The sequence below is a fragment of the Carassius gibelio genome, chromosome A22 (assembly GCF_023724105.1).
Source record: "Carassius gibelio isolate Cgi1373 ecotype wild population from Czech Republic chromosome A22, carGib1.2-hapl.c, whole genome shotgun sequence".
Taxonomy (NCBI): domain Eukaryota; kingdom Metazoa; phylum Chordata; class Actinopteri; order Cypriniformes; family Cyprinidae; genus Carassius; species Carassius gibelio.
This window is the reverse complement of record NC_068392.1, coordinates 17,775,690-17,793,602: the sequence shown is the minus strand read 5'-3', so window position 1 is coordinate 17,793,602 and position 17,913 is coordinate 17,775,690. Positions and strand designations below refer to the sequence as shown.

General features: G+C 38.5%; 1 protein-coding gene across 2 annotated transcripts in view; it reads left to right on the top strand.

The window, feature by feature from the left end:
- The window catches only part of LOC127943023 (E3 ubiquitin-protein ligase RNF123), a 114,872-nt gene that overhangs the window by 26,370 nt on the left and 70,589 nt on the right, over positions 1 to 17,913 (top strand). For both annotated transcript variants that reach the window (XM_052539113.1, XM_052539112.1), the window contains exons 25-33: positions 407 to 490; positions 637 to 744; positions 930 to 1,107; positions 1,203 to 1,277; positions 3,309 to 3,396; positions 3,947 to 4,034; positions 4,510 to 4,594; positions 11,502 to 11,641; positions 13,982 to 14,170. In XM_052539113.1, the coding sequence (XP_052395073.1) occupies positions 407 to 490; positions 637 to 744; positions 930 to 1,107; positions 1,203 to 1,277; positions 3,309 to 3,396; positions 3,947 to 4,034; positions 4,510 to 4,594; positions 11,502 to 11,641; positions 13,982 to 14,170 (1,035 nt within the window). The remainder of the gene's footprint in view (positions 1 to 406; positions 491 to 636; positions 745 to 929; positions 1,108 to 1,202; positions 1,278 to 3,308; positions 3,397 to 3,946; positions 4,035 to 4,509; positions 4,595 to 11,501; positions 11,642 to 13,981; positions 14,171 to 17,913) is intronic.

Genomic DNA, 17,913 nt, shown 5'->3' with positions numbered 1-17,913 from the left:
TGAAGGGAGCTCTATCGCCCCCTTGATTACTGGAGTTTATTACAGCCACAATAATGATAAAGATTGAAATGGGGCGAAGCAATTGCATTTATGATTGACTATACTTGATTGCATAATATAATTTTATATGTTTCTGGAGGTAAAGGAACCCATTCGTCTCTGTCAGGAGAGCTTGTGCTCTTTCAGTATTGCCCACTGAAACCGTGTCTGCTCACTGGACAAGGTCACTGTGGTGATAATTTTCCCTTTTCCCCTTACTTCCAAAATTGGGGGCTTTTTTGAACTCAAGCAGGATGGCTAGCGATTATGTTACAATTTGAGAAAAAGGGCAATCTTCTGTGCGTGCTCGCAGTGAAGCACAGAGTATGATAATGTCTTTGGATTTCTGTTTGCATGTTTTCTGCAGATGGTGGTTGTGTCGGATGATGTTCACGAGTATGCCGTCGCCCTAAAGGACACGGAAGAGAAGATCGCCCGATGCCCGAGCAGAGTAAGACCAACAATCAAAGTGTTATGCTCTATTTAAATTCATAAAGTCATTCTTGTTCTTTTAATCACAGACATGGCACAGTTCTGTATAAATCAGGCTCTCTATTTAGTTAGTATTTATATGATTATTATTCTTTTTTTCTTCAGAGGCTGGATATTTTAGAAGAGTTGCAGAAGAGCCAAAAAGTGTTTGCTGAAAAGCTGAACCACCTGAGTCGTAGGTTGGCCTGGATTAATGCCACCATCTACTCCAAGGTACTGCTGACGGCACTTGCCAAAAACATAGGCCTCTAAGGTTCAGAGAGATGGAGCTTTAGTTGTGTAAAACTAAAATACGAAGTGGATTTCAATGCGGTGCTTGCAATTTCTGGATCTGAGCAAAAGTTCAGGTGGAAGCGTGGATATACAGCATATTGTTCTCATGATGTGTGTGAATGCAGGAGAAGATGCTGGATGTGTACTGGCTCCTGAGGGTGTGTATCCGCACCATCGAGCATTCGGACAGCACAGGCTCCCTGTTCGCATTCATGCCCGAATTCTACCTCAACGTGGCCATGAACAGCTACAGCGCCCTCAAAAACTACTTCAGCCCCTCCAACTGCATGGAGGAGCTTCCAGGTCTCTCTTGATTACTGGTGTTTGTGAAGCTCAATCTTTCTAGAGCGGTTGTTTGTGTCAGGTTCATGTCGTTGTGTGATGTTTGTCTCTCTCAGGTTATGAGGAAACACTCACTCAGCTCGCAGCCATTCTCGCCAAACACTTCGCTGATCCACGCATCATTGGCACCGGTAAGAACACTAGAACTATCTATCTATCCGGTGGTCTGTTTGTTTTCTATCCTTCCTTCCTTCCTTCCATCCATCCATCCATCCATCCATCTGACAGTCTTTTTTATTTTTCTGTCCATCCATCTGACAGTCTGCTTATTTTTCCATCCATCCATCCATCTGACAGTCTGCTTATTTTTCCTTCCATCCATCCATCCATCCATTCATCTGACAGCCTGCTTATTTCTCCTTCCATCCATCCATCCATCCATCCATCCATCCATCCATCCATCCATCCATCCATCCATCTGACAGTCTGCTTATTTTTCCTTCCATCCATCCATCCATCCATTCATCTGACAGCCTGCTTATTTCTCCTTCCATCCATCCATCCATCCATTCATCTGACAGCCTGCTTATTTCTCCTTCCATCCATCCATCCATCCATCCATCCATCTGACAGTCTGCTTATTTTTCCATCCATCCATCCATCCATCCATCTGACAGCCTGCTTATTTCTCCTTCCATCCATCCATCCATCCATCCATCCATCTGACAGTCTGCTTATTTTTCCATCCATCCATCCATCCATCCATCCATCCATCTGACAGTCTGCTTATTTTTCCTTCCATCCATCCATCCATCCATTCATCTGACAGCCTGCTTATTTCTCCTTCCATCCATCCATCCATCCATCCATCCATCCATCCATCCATCCATCCATCCATCTGACAGTCTGCTTATTTTTCCTTCCATCCATCCATCCATCCATCCATTCATCTGACAGCCTGCTTATTTCTCCATCCATCTATCCATCCATCCATCCATTCATCTGACAGCCTGCTTATTTTTCCATCCATCCATTCATCCATCTGACAGTCTGATTATTTTTCCATCCACCCATCCATCCATCCATCCATCCATCCACCCACCCACCCATCTGACAGTCTGATTATCCATCCATCCATCCATCCACCCACCCATCTGACAGTCTGCTTATTATTCCATCCATCCATCCATCCATCCATCCCATCATGTTCCTGTAGCTCAACTGGTAGAGCGTTGCGTTAGCAAGCAAGCTAGTGCAAGGTTGTGGGTTCGATTCCCCCGGGAACACATGATAGGTAAAAATTGATAGCCTGAATGCACTGTAAGTCGCTTTGGATAAAAGTGTCTGCTAAATGCATACATTTAATTTAATCCATCCATCCATCCATCCTTAACTGCAGAAAATTACAAGAAAAAATCGAGCAGCCCTGAAATCCGTACAATAATGAATTTTTTGGCTGTTTTAATGGGAATTCTTTAACCTAATATAGCCATTGGCTTGCACCGTAAATCACTTCACCTCATTTCTCACGTAAAGGTATAATTAAAAGCTTCCTCTCTCAGCTCTCAGGCAACATGAAGTCCTTTGTGTGATGAGTTGTAGCTGCAGCATTTTCTTAATCCTGTTTAAGGTTAGGGCTATGAAATACTCACGACTGCTGAATCATGAGCGATGTGCTATGCAAATGAACAGATGTTATTAGACACGACCCATTTGTTTAAATTGCATTTCATAAGCCGCCTTTTCATTATGTTTACACTGATGTATTTAGATTTTTTTTTGCATATTTATCTTGTTTTCAGTGGGCTCTGTTACTGAATACATAATTTTTAACAGTGATTGTTGCACAGTATGTTTTTAATATGGATTAGTTTTACATTTCAACTAGCTTTTTATGTCTGAATAGCTCTTCTCTTGTTGGCAATTCTAGTTTATTTTTTTATTTTATTTTTTTCACCACTTTGTTTTGGTCAAGGACTTCTTTCTTAAAGACTGAGATGTTAGAAAATCATTGAAGCTTCTTGTTTCATTAAAAAAATAAAAATATTGAAAATGAGCATTAATAAATAGAACAATCCTGCATGCAAATGCATGTGAAATTGCCATTTGCAGGCTGTTTTATAGTAAACCAGGACATAAACCAGGAGTTTATTTATCAATAAATAACTGAATTATAAAAAGCATTGTACAATGTTTCTTTCCTACTTTATTGTCATCCTCAGATATCAAAGATTCACTGATGCAGGCTTTAGCCAGTTACGTGTGTTACCCACAATCCCTGCGTGCCGTCGAGAGGATCCCAGAAGAACAGTAAGTGCTTAAGCCTGAGTTTGCATCAAAATGCAGTGATTAATTAATGTTTTTTGTTACTGCATTACTTGTTTTCATCTCATCTTTGACCAGAAGCATACTCTATGCACATTTGTGGTGCTTTGCAAATACATTGCAAGCTTACAGTTATTTATGTTATGTTTTTGATGATTTAGATTTTATTTTGTTATTAATGGTTAAGTTTTTCTCAGTTTTGTTTTGATTTTGATGGTTTTGTTTTTGTTTTTTTTGATGGTTTAGTTTGGCATTCTTTTGGATTTGATAGTTTGCGTTTCTTTTAGTTTTTTATTTATTTTATTTTGATGGTTTAGTTTTGCCTCGTTTAGTTCTTTGTTTGGTTTTTGATGGTTTTGTTTAGTGTTTTTGATTAGTTTTTGTTTACGTAGGTAATGATTAACTGGGAGCCAGTTGAAAATGGATTAAAACGTGACGATTCAAATAATTTAATTGTCTTAGTGCATTGTTTCTTGTTTTTTCCTTTCTTTTTTTATTCTGTTTGAATAATTATTTATGATGTAATATTTCCCAGGCGGATGGCTATGATGAAGAACTTACTGGCTCCTTATGAACAGAGACCTTGGGCTCAAACCAACTGGATCCTGGTTCGTCTTTGGAGGGTACGCCACAATTATTTCACTGTCTTATACAATCCCCTCCCACCCTTTCCACTCGCTCCTTTCTTTTTATCTTCCCCTTGCCTCATGCCACCTCCCACCCCATTATGCCATTACATTTCAGCTCAGAATGGTGCATTATATCAGGGCCATTATGCAGCATATCTCCACTGTTTCCATTTAACATTTATGAAATGTGCCTGGCAGAACAGCTACTCCCATTTAGTTTTTTTTAACATTTATTCTGCTTTTAGTGCCAAAAACTAAAAAGGGTGACTTTTTAAATCTCTTAGAGAAAGCATTATTGGGTTTATTCATCCATAAATGTAATGGGGTTACATCATCGTAAATGATTATGTGTCTGTTCTTGATCATCTTTAGAGTTTTTTTTTTTTTTTTTTTTTTTGTGACTAATTTACGATTAAAAAATAAATAAAAAATTCAGTTATCAGATGAAGTGTCTCTTGTCTGTCTACAGGGTTGTGGCTATGGCTACAGGTACACACGTCTGCCTCATCTGCTGAAGACCAAACCAGAGGACGTGAACCTGCCCAGCCTGCAGAGTGAGTCTGTGTGCTTCTGACGACTCTGTCCTCCTCCAGCTTTATTTTCAGCCCTTCTTCAACCTTTAGTTATTTATTTATTTTTCTGAAAACTTTTTCTTTACTTTTCTGTACTTTCTGTTCTCCTACCGACTTTATATTTATTATATCATTCGGTGATGTTTTAATATTATAAAATGTGAAATGCAATTCAGTTAGTGATATTATAATGAATTGCATATATTATTAATAAAGCTCATTCCAAGGCACCACTTTGAACACGATGAAAACTTTGAAAAGACACACACACACACACACACATATAAAAGGCCTTAGAAATGTTTTCTGACACGGTCCGTCTGTCAGTTTAAACTCACTTTTATTGATGTTCCGTAATGCTTTACAAATCAAACCCAGAACACACTAGACACAGATTTATATTTACAGTAAACAGTGAAAGCACAGACTCTAAGAGTCATTTATCATCATAAACGGTAATCTAATTCATTACAAAGTTTTTCTGCCGGTATTATTCTGTTGAATGCTGTCAGCATCCTTGAGTTGGTTTCATTTATTATTCTGCATTAATGCCTACACTTGGGAGAGGCCTACTGGCTGCTGGGAAATTATATTTTTCAAATAATAATTATTTGTATGTATTGGAGTTTGCATCAGTGACAACAGCATTCTGTAAGCAATCTCACACTCGTTTTCAGCGACGCCCTGCTTGTAGTGAATGGTTTCCCCCAGGCAGTATGAGGGCTATTCTGTGTGTGTGTTTCTATGTTAATGTGCAGCTTAACTGTGTGAAACAAACTGGACCGGAAATGTTCTGTAATGTCATACAGCGCAGCTTCTTAATGTGATCCGCACTGATCAATAACGTGGAACACTGAGAACAGATGCTGTTTTACTAGAGCAGCTCTGACATCATGCCGTTCTTCTGTGCCACTCTCCACGTCTCTTTGCTTCTGACTCGTTAAAGTCAAACGTGCAAGCTTCATATGCACACGCAGTCTCAGAGTTGAGAACGTGACTGTTCCCTCGTCCGTTATTTCTTTCAGCAGTCTGTCAGATCAATACTTTTTAAGAGACCATCCATCACGTCAAACCATCGGTTTCATCGACCAGAGACATTCCCCCTTATCAATTTACTTTAAAGCAGTATACTCTGAATTTAATCATTCAACCAGCCTGTTAATTATTATTATTATTATTATTATTTTTTAATGGTAAAAACATGATGTCTTGCAAAATTAGGCTCCTTTTTTATGGTCAAAATGAAACTTTCTGATTTTACTGGTATAATGTGATGTAATTCAGACAGAAACAGGATGTCCAATAGGTAACATTGGATAAGGAATTGATTGGATTGTCAAAAGTGTCAATTTGCATACAAGAAGAGAGGCAAGTAGCGCTTAATCAGAAGCCCAGTGCTTGCAAAACTGAGGGGAATAAATTGTAAAGTTGTCACTTTGTGAAGGGACACTCGTCTTGACGCTTCAGCTTGTCTTGTTCTTGATGCATGAATTCCTTCCCTGGTCTGCTGAGTCTTGTCTCAATGCTAATTCCATCTTTTTTTTTTTCTTTATCCACTTTCTTTTGCATGACGTCCAGGGGATTTGTCAATTGCTAGTTTTCAAAGTAAGTTTCATTCCCGTTTGGTAGTTTTCACCTCTGTCCTAAGTGCTGGTCTGCTCTGTTGTAGACTGACTGATTGAAGTGAATGTAAAGCACGTTCACAGCAGACTGATTTGCATTTAGGATTGTGTCCACATAACCATTTACCATTCATATAGATTCAGTTTTGCCCAAGTTTTCTCCCTTAGTCCCTTCTAATCATGTCTTCTAGTCATGTCTTGTGTCTCTGTGTCTTACTCTGAAAGGTCCTGTTTTTCGTGCTTTTTTTGAAGCTTTGATTGTGTTTACAGTGTGCAATATAACGTGTTCATGTTTCGTGTGTAAAAAAAAAAACAGTATTTTTCACACAATTCACTTATCTGTATACCGCTGTTTTCACTGTCATAAAAACAGGCTGATGACTTCCTTGTACTATAAAGTCCCTCCTTCAGAAATACGTAACATGTTCTGATTGTGCCAGTGGTTCCTGTGTTGTGATTCGACACCAGCTGAGCGCACGCTGCCCTCCTGGAAACGCGATTGGACTAGTTTTGAGAAGCGAGTGTGCGGGAGCATGTGCTGGAGATGTACCTATAATCACAGGAGCGTTTTTACTGACGAGATGCGCATTAAAATCGCATTTGTTTTTTTGCACAGCCCTAACATCTAGTTAACAAAGCTAAACAGCGTTGCCCTTTGTGTAATAAGTTACAGAAACTGTTAAACGCACCAACTTAAATAATAAAATACACTTACCGGTTGTATGTAACTGCTGCATCTTTCAAGAATAATCTTTGTGCGAATCCGGCATTAAACTGATTGAGATTGAGGAAGCTGTCCTCAGCAAAATGTGCTGCACATAGTTTTACATGTGGACTATAATTTTTTGGAACCGAGTTAAACATAAATTGTATCCATTAATCTCCAAGTACAGCGTCCCTGGGAAGCCAAAACAAAGATGATTGGACTCTGAGATGAAAATAACAGCGTTTCAAACGACATGGCGACAAACACAAACACAGCTCTTCCTCTTCTCTGTCGAAGCGCAACAAGACCACGCCCCCTGTTTGTGTATTCATGTGGGCGGAGGTTAGTTAAAAAGGTTCTAGTGACGTCATTACTTCAGGAACTAGAGGGATGTAGTCCAAACGGGTTGTTTTTTTGTAGGCAAATTCTGTTAAATAAAATATCTCGCTTGGCATTGAACTTTGAGCTTTAGTATTTTACAGATATTATTTATACTCTAACAACAACATTACACACTAACTAAAGTTTAAAACATGGGATCACGAACAATGGGACCTTTAAATTATTAGTTAATTATGCTGCTAAAATGCTGGCTGCACAGTAAAAATTCAATTATTCATCAGAATCAACATTTTATACTTGGTTAAAAAATACACTGAATCCTGAATACATTTACCATTGTACAGTTTCTACCGAAATAGCATAAGTAACTATTTGACTCAATGATCTGGTTGGAGTTGTTCTCTGGTGAAAAGGGTGTTAGTATATAATAACCTAGTCTCACGTAGCCAGACCGTCGGACTGACGGCTGAAGGTCTGGAATCCATGGCAGCTCTTTGGCCAAGCCCCGCCCATGAGGCCGTTTGACCGACAGGTCTAACAACCAATCACAGTTCGTTTCGTTCAGTGGCACGTTTCAGGGCGTGGAAATGTCACCACATTAACAGACCGGTGTGTAAAACTCTCAGATATATTTTAAGGTTTCTGTGCTGCGAACTTGAAATATTTTAGATACTTTTGAGAATCCGGCGTTTAGTTAATCCTAATAAGCACTCGTCATCATAGTTGTAAACACAATGGCTTTCTTCTTTCGTGAGGGGGGTTGATGGCATGGCATCTTTGTTTCCAGACGGAGCGTTAAAGAGCGCGACACACGCGTCTCGCGGAACTATGCATAATTCTGTATAATTCAAACAATCCGACGATGACTTTGAAACCTGAAGTATTTCCACTTTGGTGTGTTGTATGGATCAGACGTTCAGCCAACAGTCCATGGGCGTGATGTCTGAGGCTGAGACTAATAACATCCTAAACCAAAGGTTCTCAACTTCATCATGTTCTTTTATCAAAGCTATAATTTCAGAAGGATTCTAGCACACAATTCAACTGCTTCTATGGTGGTTCTTGATCTTTTTTGAAGCCTGAAAGCTCCAGGCCACAGTTGTTACGCATAGAAAAAAATGACCAGAACATTCTGCAAAATGAAACCCTTTTTTGTTTCTTGGAAGAAAAAGACAATGCGGGATTAGATTCACAATAGGGTGAATGGTCAATAGAGGGTATCTATCCATTTTGTTTATCGGATCCTAACTTAAAGCAATTTAAAAATGAATTGACTCAGCAGTAAAAGAGTGATTGATTGTTTGCCTGTCAACGCCTGGAACTCTGAAACGTGTGCATCGTGCCATAGCTGCCTATTACCTGGTCTCTCTTATGGCCTTTCATTATATGTTTATTCCTCCCTTATTGCCCCCTAACCCTTATTTTCCAAGCTGCCACTTACACAGACTTCATCTAATTAAACATAAAGGTTGCATCTCTTTCAGACCTGTACCTCAGTGTCTAATGATTAGCTTTATTTAGAGCTTTATTGCCATTGCTTGCTCTTGCTTTTAACACTGTGCTCCAAGGCTTTTAGTGTGTTTGCGATCACTGTGCTTTTCCAGATAAGGTATTAAATTACCCAGTGTCCTCTTTGTGTGCATATAATGAGAGAGAGTGCCCTTTCTGTGTTCTCTAGACACGGTCAGATAGCAGTAATAGAACGGCTAGGGGGCGGGGGAGATGGTTTCCCATCAGCCCTCTGTTGTTTCATTATTCTGTTATTTGGTGTTGGCATTCTTTTCGAATGCAATGTTCATATCTGATTGTTCCCCCTCTTATATGTCAATACCGGTCTGGTATTTATCAAAAAAAGATGGATTCTTCATGAAATTTTTTTTTTTTTAGGTATTCTTATGTGATCCAAGAGGTATGTTATGGCTAGACGGACAATCCTTTTGTAATACTGATTTTGATGGAACGACTGTCCTTCACTTACATCAAGACTGTCTCTTTATCTTCTTAGAAGAAAGCACAGTCACAAACCCTGTTATTAAGGCATACCTGAAATTAGTACTACCTTGTCACTACTGCCTTTAAATGAAGAGCATGCCTCTCCACGAGAGACCAATCTCTTCCCAGTGGGTGCACAATGGTTCCCCATAGGTCCAGGAAAGGAGCAGATCAGGAATCCCATGGCACCAAAAGCAGAGTTGCCTTACTTACTCCTCTCTTCTAGAGACTGGTCTCAATGGTACATGAGAGAGTCCCAATAGGCTCAAGAAGGAAGTAGGCAGGGAATCCCACACTATAAGTGTAGAGTTGCCACATCAGTTCTCTGGGACAGAAGCACATATTGCAGCTGACTGACCAGCTCACTTTGCTGTGACCCCAGGGAAGCCAAGTTTTCACACTGTCAGAAGAAATGTGCAAAAACAGAACTCCAGAACACCTTGTACCTATATCAGGTGTTATTTACGGGGGCATGTACAAGGTACAAATGAGTAACTTTTAGGGTCAAGCCCCAGTGACGAGTACAGTCTTTTTCTGAGAATTATGAAAGCCACCAACTTTGGTATTCAACACTTGAAGGGCAGAATCTGAAGACCGCTGGACCCTCCCCGTGCCTGAACCTCTCTATTAACGCCTCCAGACCTTCACAGTCCAGTTATTAAAATTTCCTTTCAGTTCATCCTCATTCTCCTATGGACACTTGATTCCCCCTTTTTTAATATTTGAAAATCATTTCAAATATGTGTCTCTTCGGGCCTCTTTATCTCTCTTCGCTCACCCTGCCACATGATGTGATGATAGTGAGGTTTCATACCTTACCAAGAATCACACTTAGAGCACTGTCGAGACTATTGAAAAAAAAGTCTGGTTTGGTCACTGTGGGTACGTTGACTGGTGCACATTAGGGCTGTCACAATATTAGATTTTTCATATTACGGTTATTGTGGCCAGAAGAATTCACAATATCGATATATTGTGATATCTATAGAAACCTTGGGGGTGGGGGGATATCAGTTAAATATATATATTTTTAATTTTGTTTATTGAGTTTTTCTTTTTCACCCAATATAGGATACTGATAAACACAGGGCACACAACTCTGGCTTTCTCCATCTTCTTTGAAGCTCCAATGAAATAACAAGAGAGAAAATACTGTCAAGTTCAACAGTATGATGATTAAATATTAATGGTATCACTTAACAGTAAGATGTCATTTGTTGACATTAATGTATTAACTAACATGAATGAACAATAAACAATAAACTTATAACACAATTTATTAATCATTGTTAATGTTGATAAAAATAGAGTCATTCATTGGTCATGTTAGTTCATAGTGCATTAATGTTTAGAAACATAACTTGTGGTTTTAATAATGCATTAGTAAATGCTGAAATTAACATGAACTAAGATTAATAAATGCTGTGGAAATATTGTTCATTATTAATGTTATTTATATATGTTAACTAATGTAATTAACTGATGTTAACTAATGAACCTTATTGAAGAATGACCGCAAATGAGGCGAATGAGTTTAATGTAGAAATGTGGTCGCTCAGTTTTTCAAGATCAGTTTTAATTGTGTACGTTAACTGTTCATAGATTTGAACAAAGAAATAAAGTGTTACTACGCACTACGCAAAAATCAGATGAGTAAATAAAACGCGGTACTTATTAAAATAATCACTCTTTACTTAAGTATATGAATACAGAAAACTGCTGATAACAGGTTAATATAATGTTTCCCATTCTATGATTAGTAAAATAATGGCATCTTACTCTGACGAACACGGCTCTCCTCAGAGTAGCTGCGAGTGCTGTGCTTCTTCTTGTGTGACCGTGTCAGCGTTAAGGCACAATGCTGCCACCTGGGAGCTCAACCAGCTACTGGCACTGGAGTATTTACATGTGGTCTTATCATAAGAGAACTGTTCATTTTAAATATTGCGGTTATTGCTAATATTGGTATATCGTCACACACTAAATTAATACGATATCGATAATTGTTGCTTTGAATATCACGGTTATCGTCGATACCTATATATCGCGACAAACCTAGTCCACATGCGATCTTATTCACAGACAGAAGGTTGTTATCTAAATAATTTTTGAAGTGACTACCTATAGTTGCTTTTGTGATTATTGTTATACTTGTGATTTAAAAAGAAGAAAGAAAAAAGCTATGATAATAGACATACTGAATGAATGAGCTTTTCTCTTGCTACAGAGCCCTGTCCATCACTTCTGCTGCAGAGACACATGGCTGAACTCCTTAGTCAAGACAAAGACATGGCTGCCAGTTTCCTTAATAGCGTCTTAAACCAGCTCAACTGGGCCTTCTCCGAATTCATCGGCATGATACAGGAGGTAAGAAACTTTTGCCTTCTAATGTGTCAAACCAACAGAAAGTCCCACCTCACACTCAGGCAGAAGCTGTCGTGTCAACACACTGAGACAAACAGATCAATCAATAGCCGGGATTACATCAAAGTAGCAAATTTAACGTATACGCAAAATTGGAATATTGCATAAAACCTGTGCAAAGAAGCACTGTTTCCATCCAACGAGTCAAAGTCATTTTCTTACTAAATTACTTGTGCCTTGTGCTTCTCAATAAATTAAAATGTCGAGGAAAAGTTAATTTATTTCAGTAATTCAACTCAAATTGTGAAACTTGTGTATTAAATAAATTCAATGCACACAGACTGAAGTATTTTAAGTCTTTGGTTCTTTTAATTGTGATGATTTTGGCTCACATTTAACAAAAACTCACCAATTCGTGTAGAACGATTATACAGAAATACTTTGATGACGGACTTTGCTCAGGCATATAAGAATGACCATAGCATTTCAGATTCTGTGCAATGAGATCGGTCTGCTTCAGTCAAGTATTGTGGTCACTTAATGCAAAGTCACATTACTTTTTTTTTTTTTTTTTAATATGCATGGAGAAATTTGTTCGCGAAATGTGTTCCATCTCCCATTATTTGTATTAACCATTTTTCGCACAACTCAGAAGCCACCTCAAGCGAGCGTTTTGTCTCCGTCACTTATTCCGGATGCAAAACTTCAAAATGTGCATAAAAACAGGGTGATGAAAACCTAGCTAATGTTTTGAGAACACACCACAGAGCTAGATTAAAAGTTTTTTTTTTTCTTTAACCAAAATTTAAATGAAACTCTACTTATTTAAATCTGTAGGTGATTGTTTTCTCGTCCCCACTTATTAGCCTGCAATACCTTAACTCTCCACTAACTCAATCAGAGCCTGTATAATATTCATGATGACAATGTGCTTATGACTGCCTCTTGATATTTGAACGGAATTATCCTACCATCATACATTTTCAATGTAAAATGTACCTTTACGTTCAAGTTACTTAGCCTTTGAAATATTCATCCGATTTTTTTTTCTTGGTTTGATTGTTTCTAGAGGTGCTCCGATCACGATCGGCCGATCGTTATGCGCATCTCGTCAGTAAAGCCGGTTTTCTAATCAGCGGTTAATTCCATCAGGTGCGTGATTTCACATAGAGCAGCTGTTACTACACAGAGCCATTGTTAATAGAGAAGATGCGCAAATCCACTTCATTTTCAGCGTTTTTTGGCGCATCTTCTCAGTTAATAACGGCTCTGTGTAGTAACAGCTGCTCTATGTGAAATCACGCACCTGATGGAATTAACCGCTGATTAGAGAACCGGCTTTACTGACGAGATGCGCATTAACGATCGGCCGATCGTGATCGGAGCACCCCTAATTGTTTCGATAAGAAGTGCATAATTACAAGACTTCAGCAAAATGGGAGTGTAGCTTCCCCATGCAAACATCAAGGGTATTGTTAGACAATTACTTTTAAGTAAACTTCATACACTTAAAGTGATAGCATGCCTTTCTTCAATAAGCCACATCAATTGAAGTATCATTCATGTTCGTAGTCGTAGTTCGTATTAATTTATGAACAACCAAAGGCTGAAGCCTAACATTACACTATTCTTTTGTTGCCTTGCAAGCACTGGTATTTCCTGCAAATGTAGTTTACCTTGCACTTAATTCACCTTATTAACAACTTCCTTCAACTGCATACTAATTTGATCATATGGACACCACAGAAACAACATTTTGGGAAAAGCAGCTTGCCTGCCCCGTCCCGTGGTAGTGTCATTACTAAACACCGGCTTTAGAGTCTCAGGGGAAGATACAGACGAAAGCAAAACCTCTCTGATGGAGGGGGATTAAACCGCAGATGTAAAGGCACTTTCTCACCAGGCTTTCTCTACTCTTAAATCAATGTCTTTCGGGAGAGCTGAAGCGCTGAAATTCTGCTCGTTGCAGACTGGACTTTGATTCGTATGCCTGGAGGTTTGGCTGGCTCTTAGTGGCGTCTTTCATCTGCCATGATCCACGAATTAGTAGGCAGCGGTCTCTAGGGGAGTTTGTGATGTGTTTACGGCCTCCGTTTCAGCGAGTGCTAAATTGAAATGAAGGGTAGATGCAGGAAAAGACTAATGAGAATGTCTAAGCATCAAGACTTGAAACATAAGTGGACCAAATACAAATGTTTCATGCCTAAAGAAATGCTAAAGAAACATGACACTAGGTACTGTCAAGCTAAAATTGGACCCATCTGAGCAGCGTCATAAAGTCTCTTTTGACCTCGCTGTGTCGTCTTATTGTGTCTCATCATGTCTTCATTTATTTCCTGCCAGATCCAGCAGGCAGCTGAGCGTCCTGAGAGGAATTTCGTGGACACGCGGCAGTTAAAGGTGTGCGCGACCTGTTTCGACCTGTCTGTCAGTCTGTTACGGGTCCTGGAGATGACCATCACTCTAGTGCCGGAAATATTCCTGGACTGGACCCGCCCCTCCGCCGAGCTGCTGCTGCGCCGATTGGCTCAGGTGAGCGTGATTGACAGCTGGGATGTGTTCTGTAAATGCTGTTCTAAAGATTAAAGCGACATTTAAAAACTTGCAAGTGCAAAGTGAATAAATGAAACTCATTTTATGCTCCCCATTAACATTTTTTCTAATGCGGTTTCACGCAGAACTCCTGAGTTAATGATCCTGTTTGAAGCCATTAGCTATGAAACATTTCTGTTTATTTTCTCAGACTCCCGCAGTGCACAGCTCTCGGACTTTTTCCGAAACGAAATTATTAACAACATTGAGAAAATGTATGAACCTGTTCAAGAGAGGGTCATAACATGAAAAAAACATTGTGTTCTGTAGACCTCGAACTAGACTGATCTGCTGTCTGATCTCAGAACCTTCCTCTGTAGTCCGACGTTATTACGCTCCAGCATTATGATTAATAGATATTGTTTGTTTAATAAATTAAAGACCGTTTTTTTTCTTTTTTTTGACAATGTTTGCATTTACTGTTTTAGTGAATTGGGTGCTTCAGAAATGGAGGTATTGTGTGAAATGTAGCTCAGAAAACATAGCTCGCAGCATAGAGAATCTGTATTGGATGGAAGCTAATGGACAGGGTTAACTGATCCATAAATTAAGTCATTTTGTCAAACCTTAAAAGTTCTTACAAAGGTGATGGATGGGAGGGCAGTCATTATTAGAAAAAGGATGAAAGCTATTTGATGCTCTTCAACTTTATTTTTTTTTATATAATTGTCTGTTTATGGACAAGTATATGAGGTGCTTTCCACATATAGGGTGCACTTTTAATTTTCCATTATAAAAACTATTATCTAACTATTACAAATCTCATGTATAATGTATGTATTAATGTATTTAGTTAGTTAGTGAGTGAATCTTTCCATGGCATTGAGTGAAAACCTGTTTTCTTTGTTTGACTGCACTTGCTCAACTATTCAACCCTATTAAGTTATTGTAAAAAACAAACAAACAAAGCAAAAGAACAATCAAAACCAATACCTAAAATCTAATGTTTAAGGCTCTTCTCACTAATTCATTTAAATAAGCAATCTTACCACAATGCTTTATCTCAGGGTCTGATTTGTAGTTGGCAGAATGCTAGATCTAACGACCCGTAGCCAAAATAACTAACGAAAGTAAACTGTTGTTTGTACTCAGTCATGTCAGGTTTATATTGTCACTGCTGGCAAATGAGCAATACCGCTTCTCCATACTGTATCTAGAAGTGTGCGTTCTTGCGGCTGCTAAAGGTGCACAGTAGTCGCAGTTGTCTGAAATTTACCGCAGTTAGGTGAGGTAAGACAGGCCTACCTGTTATCCATCAATTTGTTATTATATATATATATGTATATATGTTTAATATTGGTTATTTTACTTTATTTTCTACTCAGAAATAATGAAATCACAAAATTCTGGGTTTTAAACTGTATGGACTCGTGTCTGAATTTTTGGTAACAGGGTTGAAACAAATTGCAAGTGTCATATAAATGTAAAAAAGGCAAGTGATGTTGTTTTTGTAAAACAGTGTTTTGTTTTGACAGTTCAGTTTACCCAAAATCTGCAGTTTTTTAACCCTGTTATGCTGTGTTCATACCAAACGCGAATAGAGTGTCTGGCGCAAATTATTTCAATGTTAAGTCAATGCAAAAGCGCATTTACGTGCGTCTGGAGGTCTGGCGGCGTCTGGTGGCGTGAATGAGGCGTCTAGTTCACTTGAATGACGCGAATTGAGCGTCTGGTGCGTTACGCGTGAATTGTACTTTTGTGCATTTATGTGTTTGACGCGAATTCGCGTCTGCTGCCGAGTTGAAAAATTTGAACTTTGGCGTCAATTCGCGCCGCGTTAACCAATCAGGAGCCTGCTCAGGAGTCACTCATTCAACATGGAGGAACGACTGATGTTGTCAGTGAGCAGTCAACCGGAGCTTTATGATACAAATATCACACACAAGTTCATATTTCAGGAATAAAAAGGACCTCGCTTGGAAGAGTATGTTGTAAATACTCATTTAACTTTTAAGTCACGTACACGTTTATCGACCCGCAGCCTTCCTGCTGTTTTTTTTACAACTATTTTCCCTCTAATATAGCCTGCAGCTACTTTTTGGTAACAAGACTTTTATTCAGAGGACGTGTGCAGGAAAAAGTGGAAAAGACCCGAGTGCTCGATCAACATCAGCCATCTTGCAAACAGACAACCGCCAGCACTTGCCCCTCCCACAAGAAAAGGATTTAGCCTCAGACACGCGTCAGTTTCGCTTCAAACTTTTGGTTTCTACGCGTGTCTATTTCGCTTTAGGCGCGCGAATGCACTCAAAATGTTCAAGCGGCAAACGAGACGTGGTTTATTCACGTTTGGAGTGAACACAGCATTACCCATTCTTATGTAGCTTCTTTTAGCATTTGATTTAATATTGATCGTTTTTATTTTGATGTGTATTTAATGCTTTCTGCCCAGCAATAATGAAATCACAAAAATCAAGGTTTTCATTCATGTTCAAAAGTTGGTAAAAGTGTTAAAAAAGTGTAAATAAATAAATATATATATATAATATTTAATTACTTTTATTAATTATAATCATGTCCTGAGGTTAATTATCATTTAGCATTTGACTATTTTCAGAAGGTTAAGGACCTCCTTTATAATTTTCAGATGCTATTTTGCACTCTACTCATGGAAAGAGGCATGCAAATGAGGAGCGAGTGAATATTGTTCCCAGGGCTACTGCACGTTTTCAAGGCCTCAATTATGGAGGAGAAGGATTTGAAAATGTGTTCTCTGGTGGGTTTTTCTCACAGCACTTATTCCCAGCGGAGCATCTGTTCACCTGCGGCTTGTAATCAGGCTTTAACTGAAACACACCTGTGAGCACAGCAGCCATCCACACGTCCTTTGGAGCAGAAATCCCACCTCAAGCAGACTTATACATTTGCAGTTTTTATCCTATCTTTGAATGCATTTACATGCAATGTACCATAGTAAACGTTAGTAATCGGCACCTAGCAGCTTGGTACCTCTGAATTAAATTCTCGGGAGTAAGATGCTAAGTCCAAGTGGTGTGGTAAATGAGAGAAGGTAATAATTATTGTGGTCTGGTCACTTTGATTTATGACCTGATGTGTTTGATTTGCTCACTGAAGCGAGTGACATCTGGTCATTTTAAAGGGATAGTTTACCCCGACGAATCAAAATGTCTGTGATTTTTAATTTACATACCCTTATGTATTTCCTATTTGCATTTATTTTTTCAGTGGAACACAAAACGTTTTTTCTACATACATTCATTTTTTTTTTGTTATTTTTAATCTTGTTTTGTGTTCTTCAGAAGCAGTCAGTATCAATGTAGTGTTTAGTTTTGCTTTGCATTCTTTTTGTAATATAATGTTATGTTTTTTTGGTTGTTGTTGTTGTTGTTGTTTTTTTTTTTGCCTGGCTTTGGTTGTGTTTGTTTGTAATAGTGTTTGTTTTGTTTTGTTTCATGTTGTTGTTTTTTTTGTTTGGTTTTTTTTTTGTTTTTTTGCTTTGCTTTGTATTTTTTTATTATTTTTTTATTATTATTTTTGCCTTGTTTTGATTTTGTTTTTGCCTTGCTCTGCTTTTTTCACTTGTAATGTAGTGTTAGATTTTTGTGTTTTTTTGTTTTGTTTTTTTGGATGTAAAGATTTTCTTAAGTTAGGAGAACTTTCAAACCTCTGGTAACGTTTCTTTTTTATACCATGTTTAGGTTTGACCACATTTGTTTTTTGTT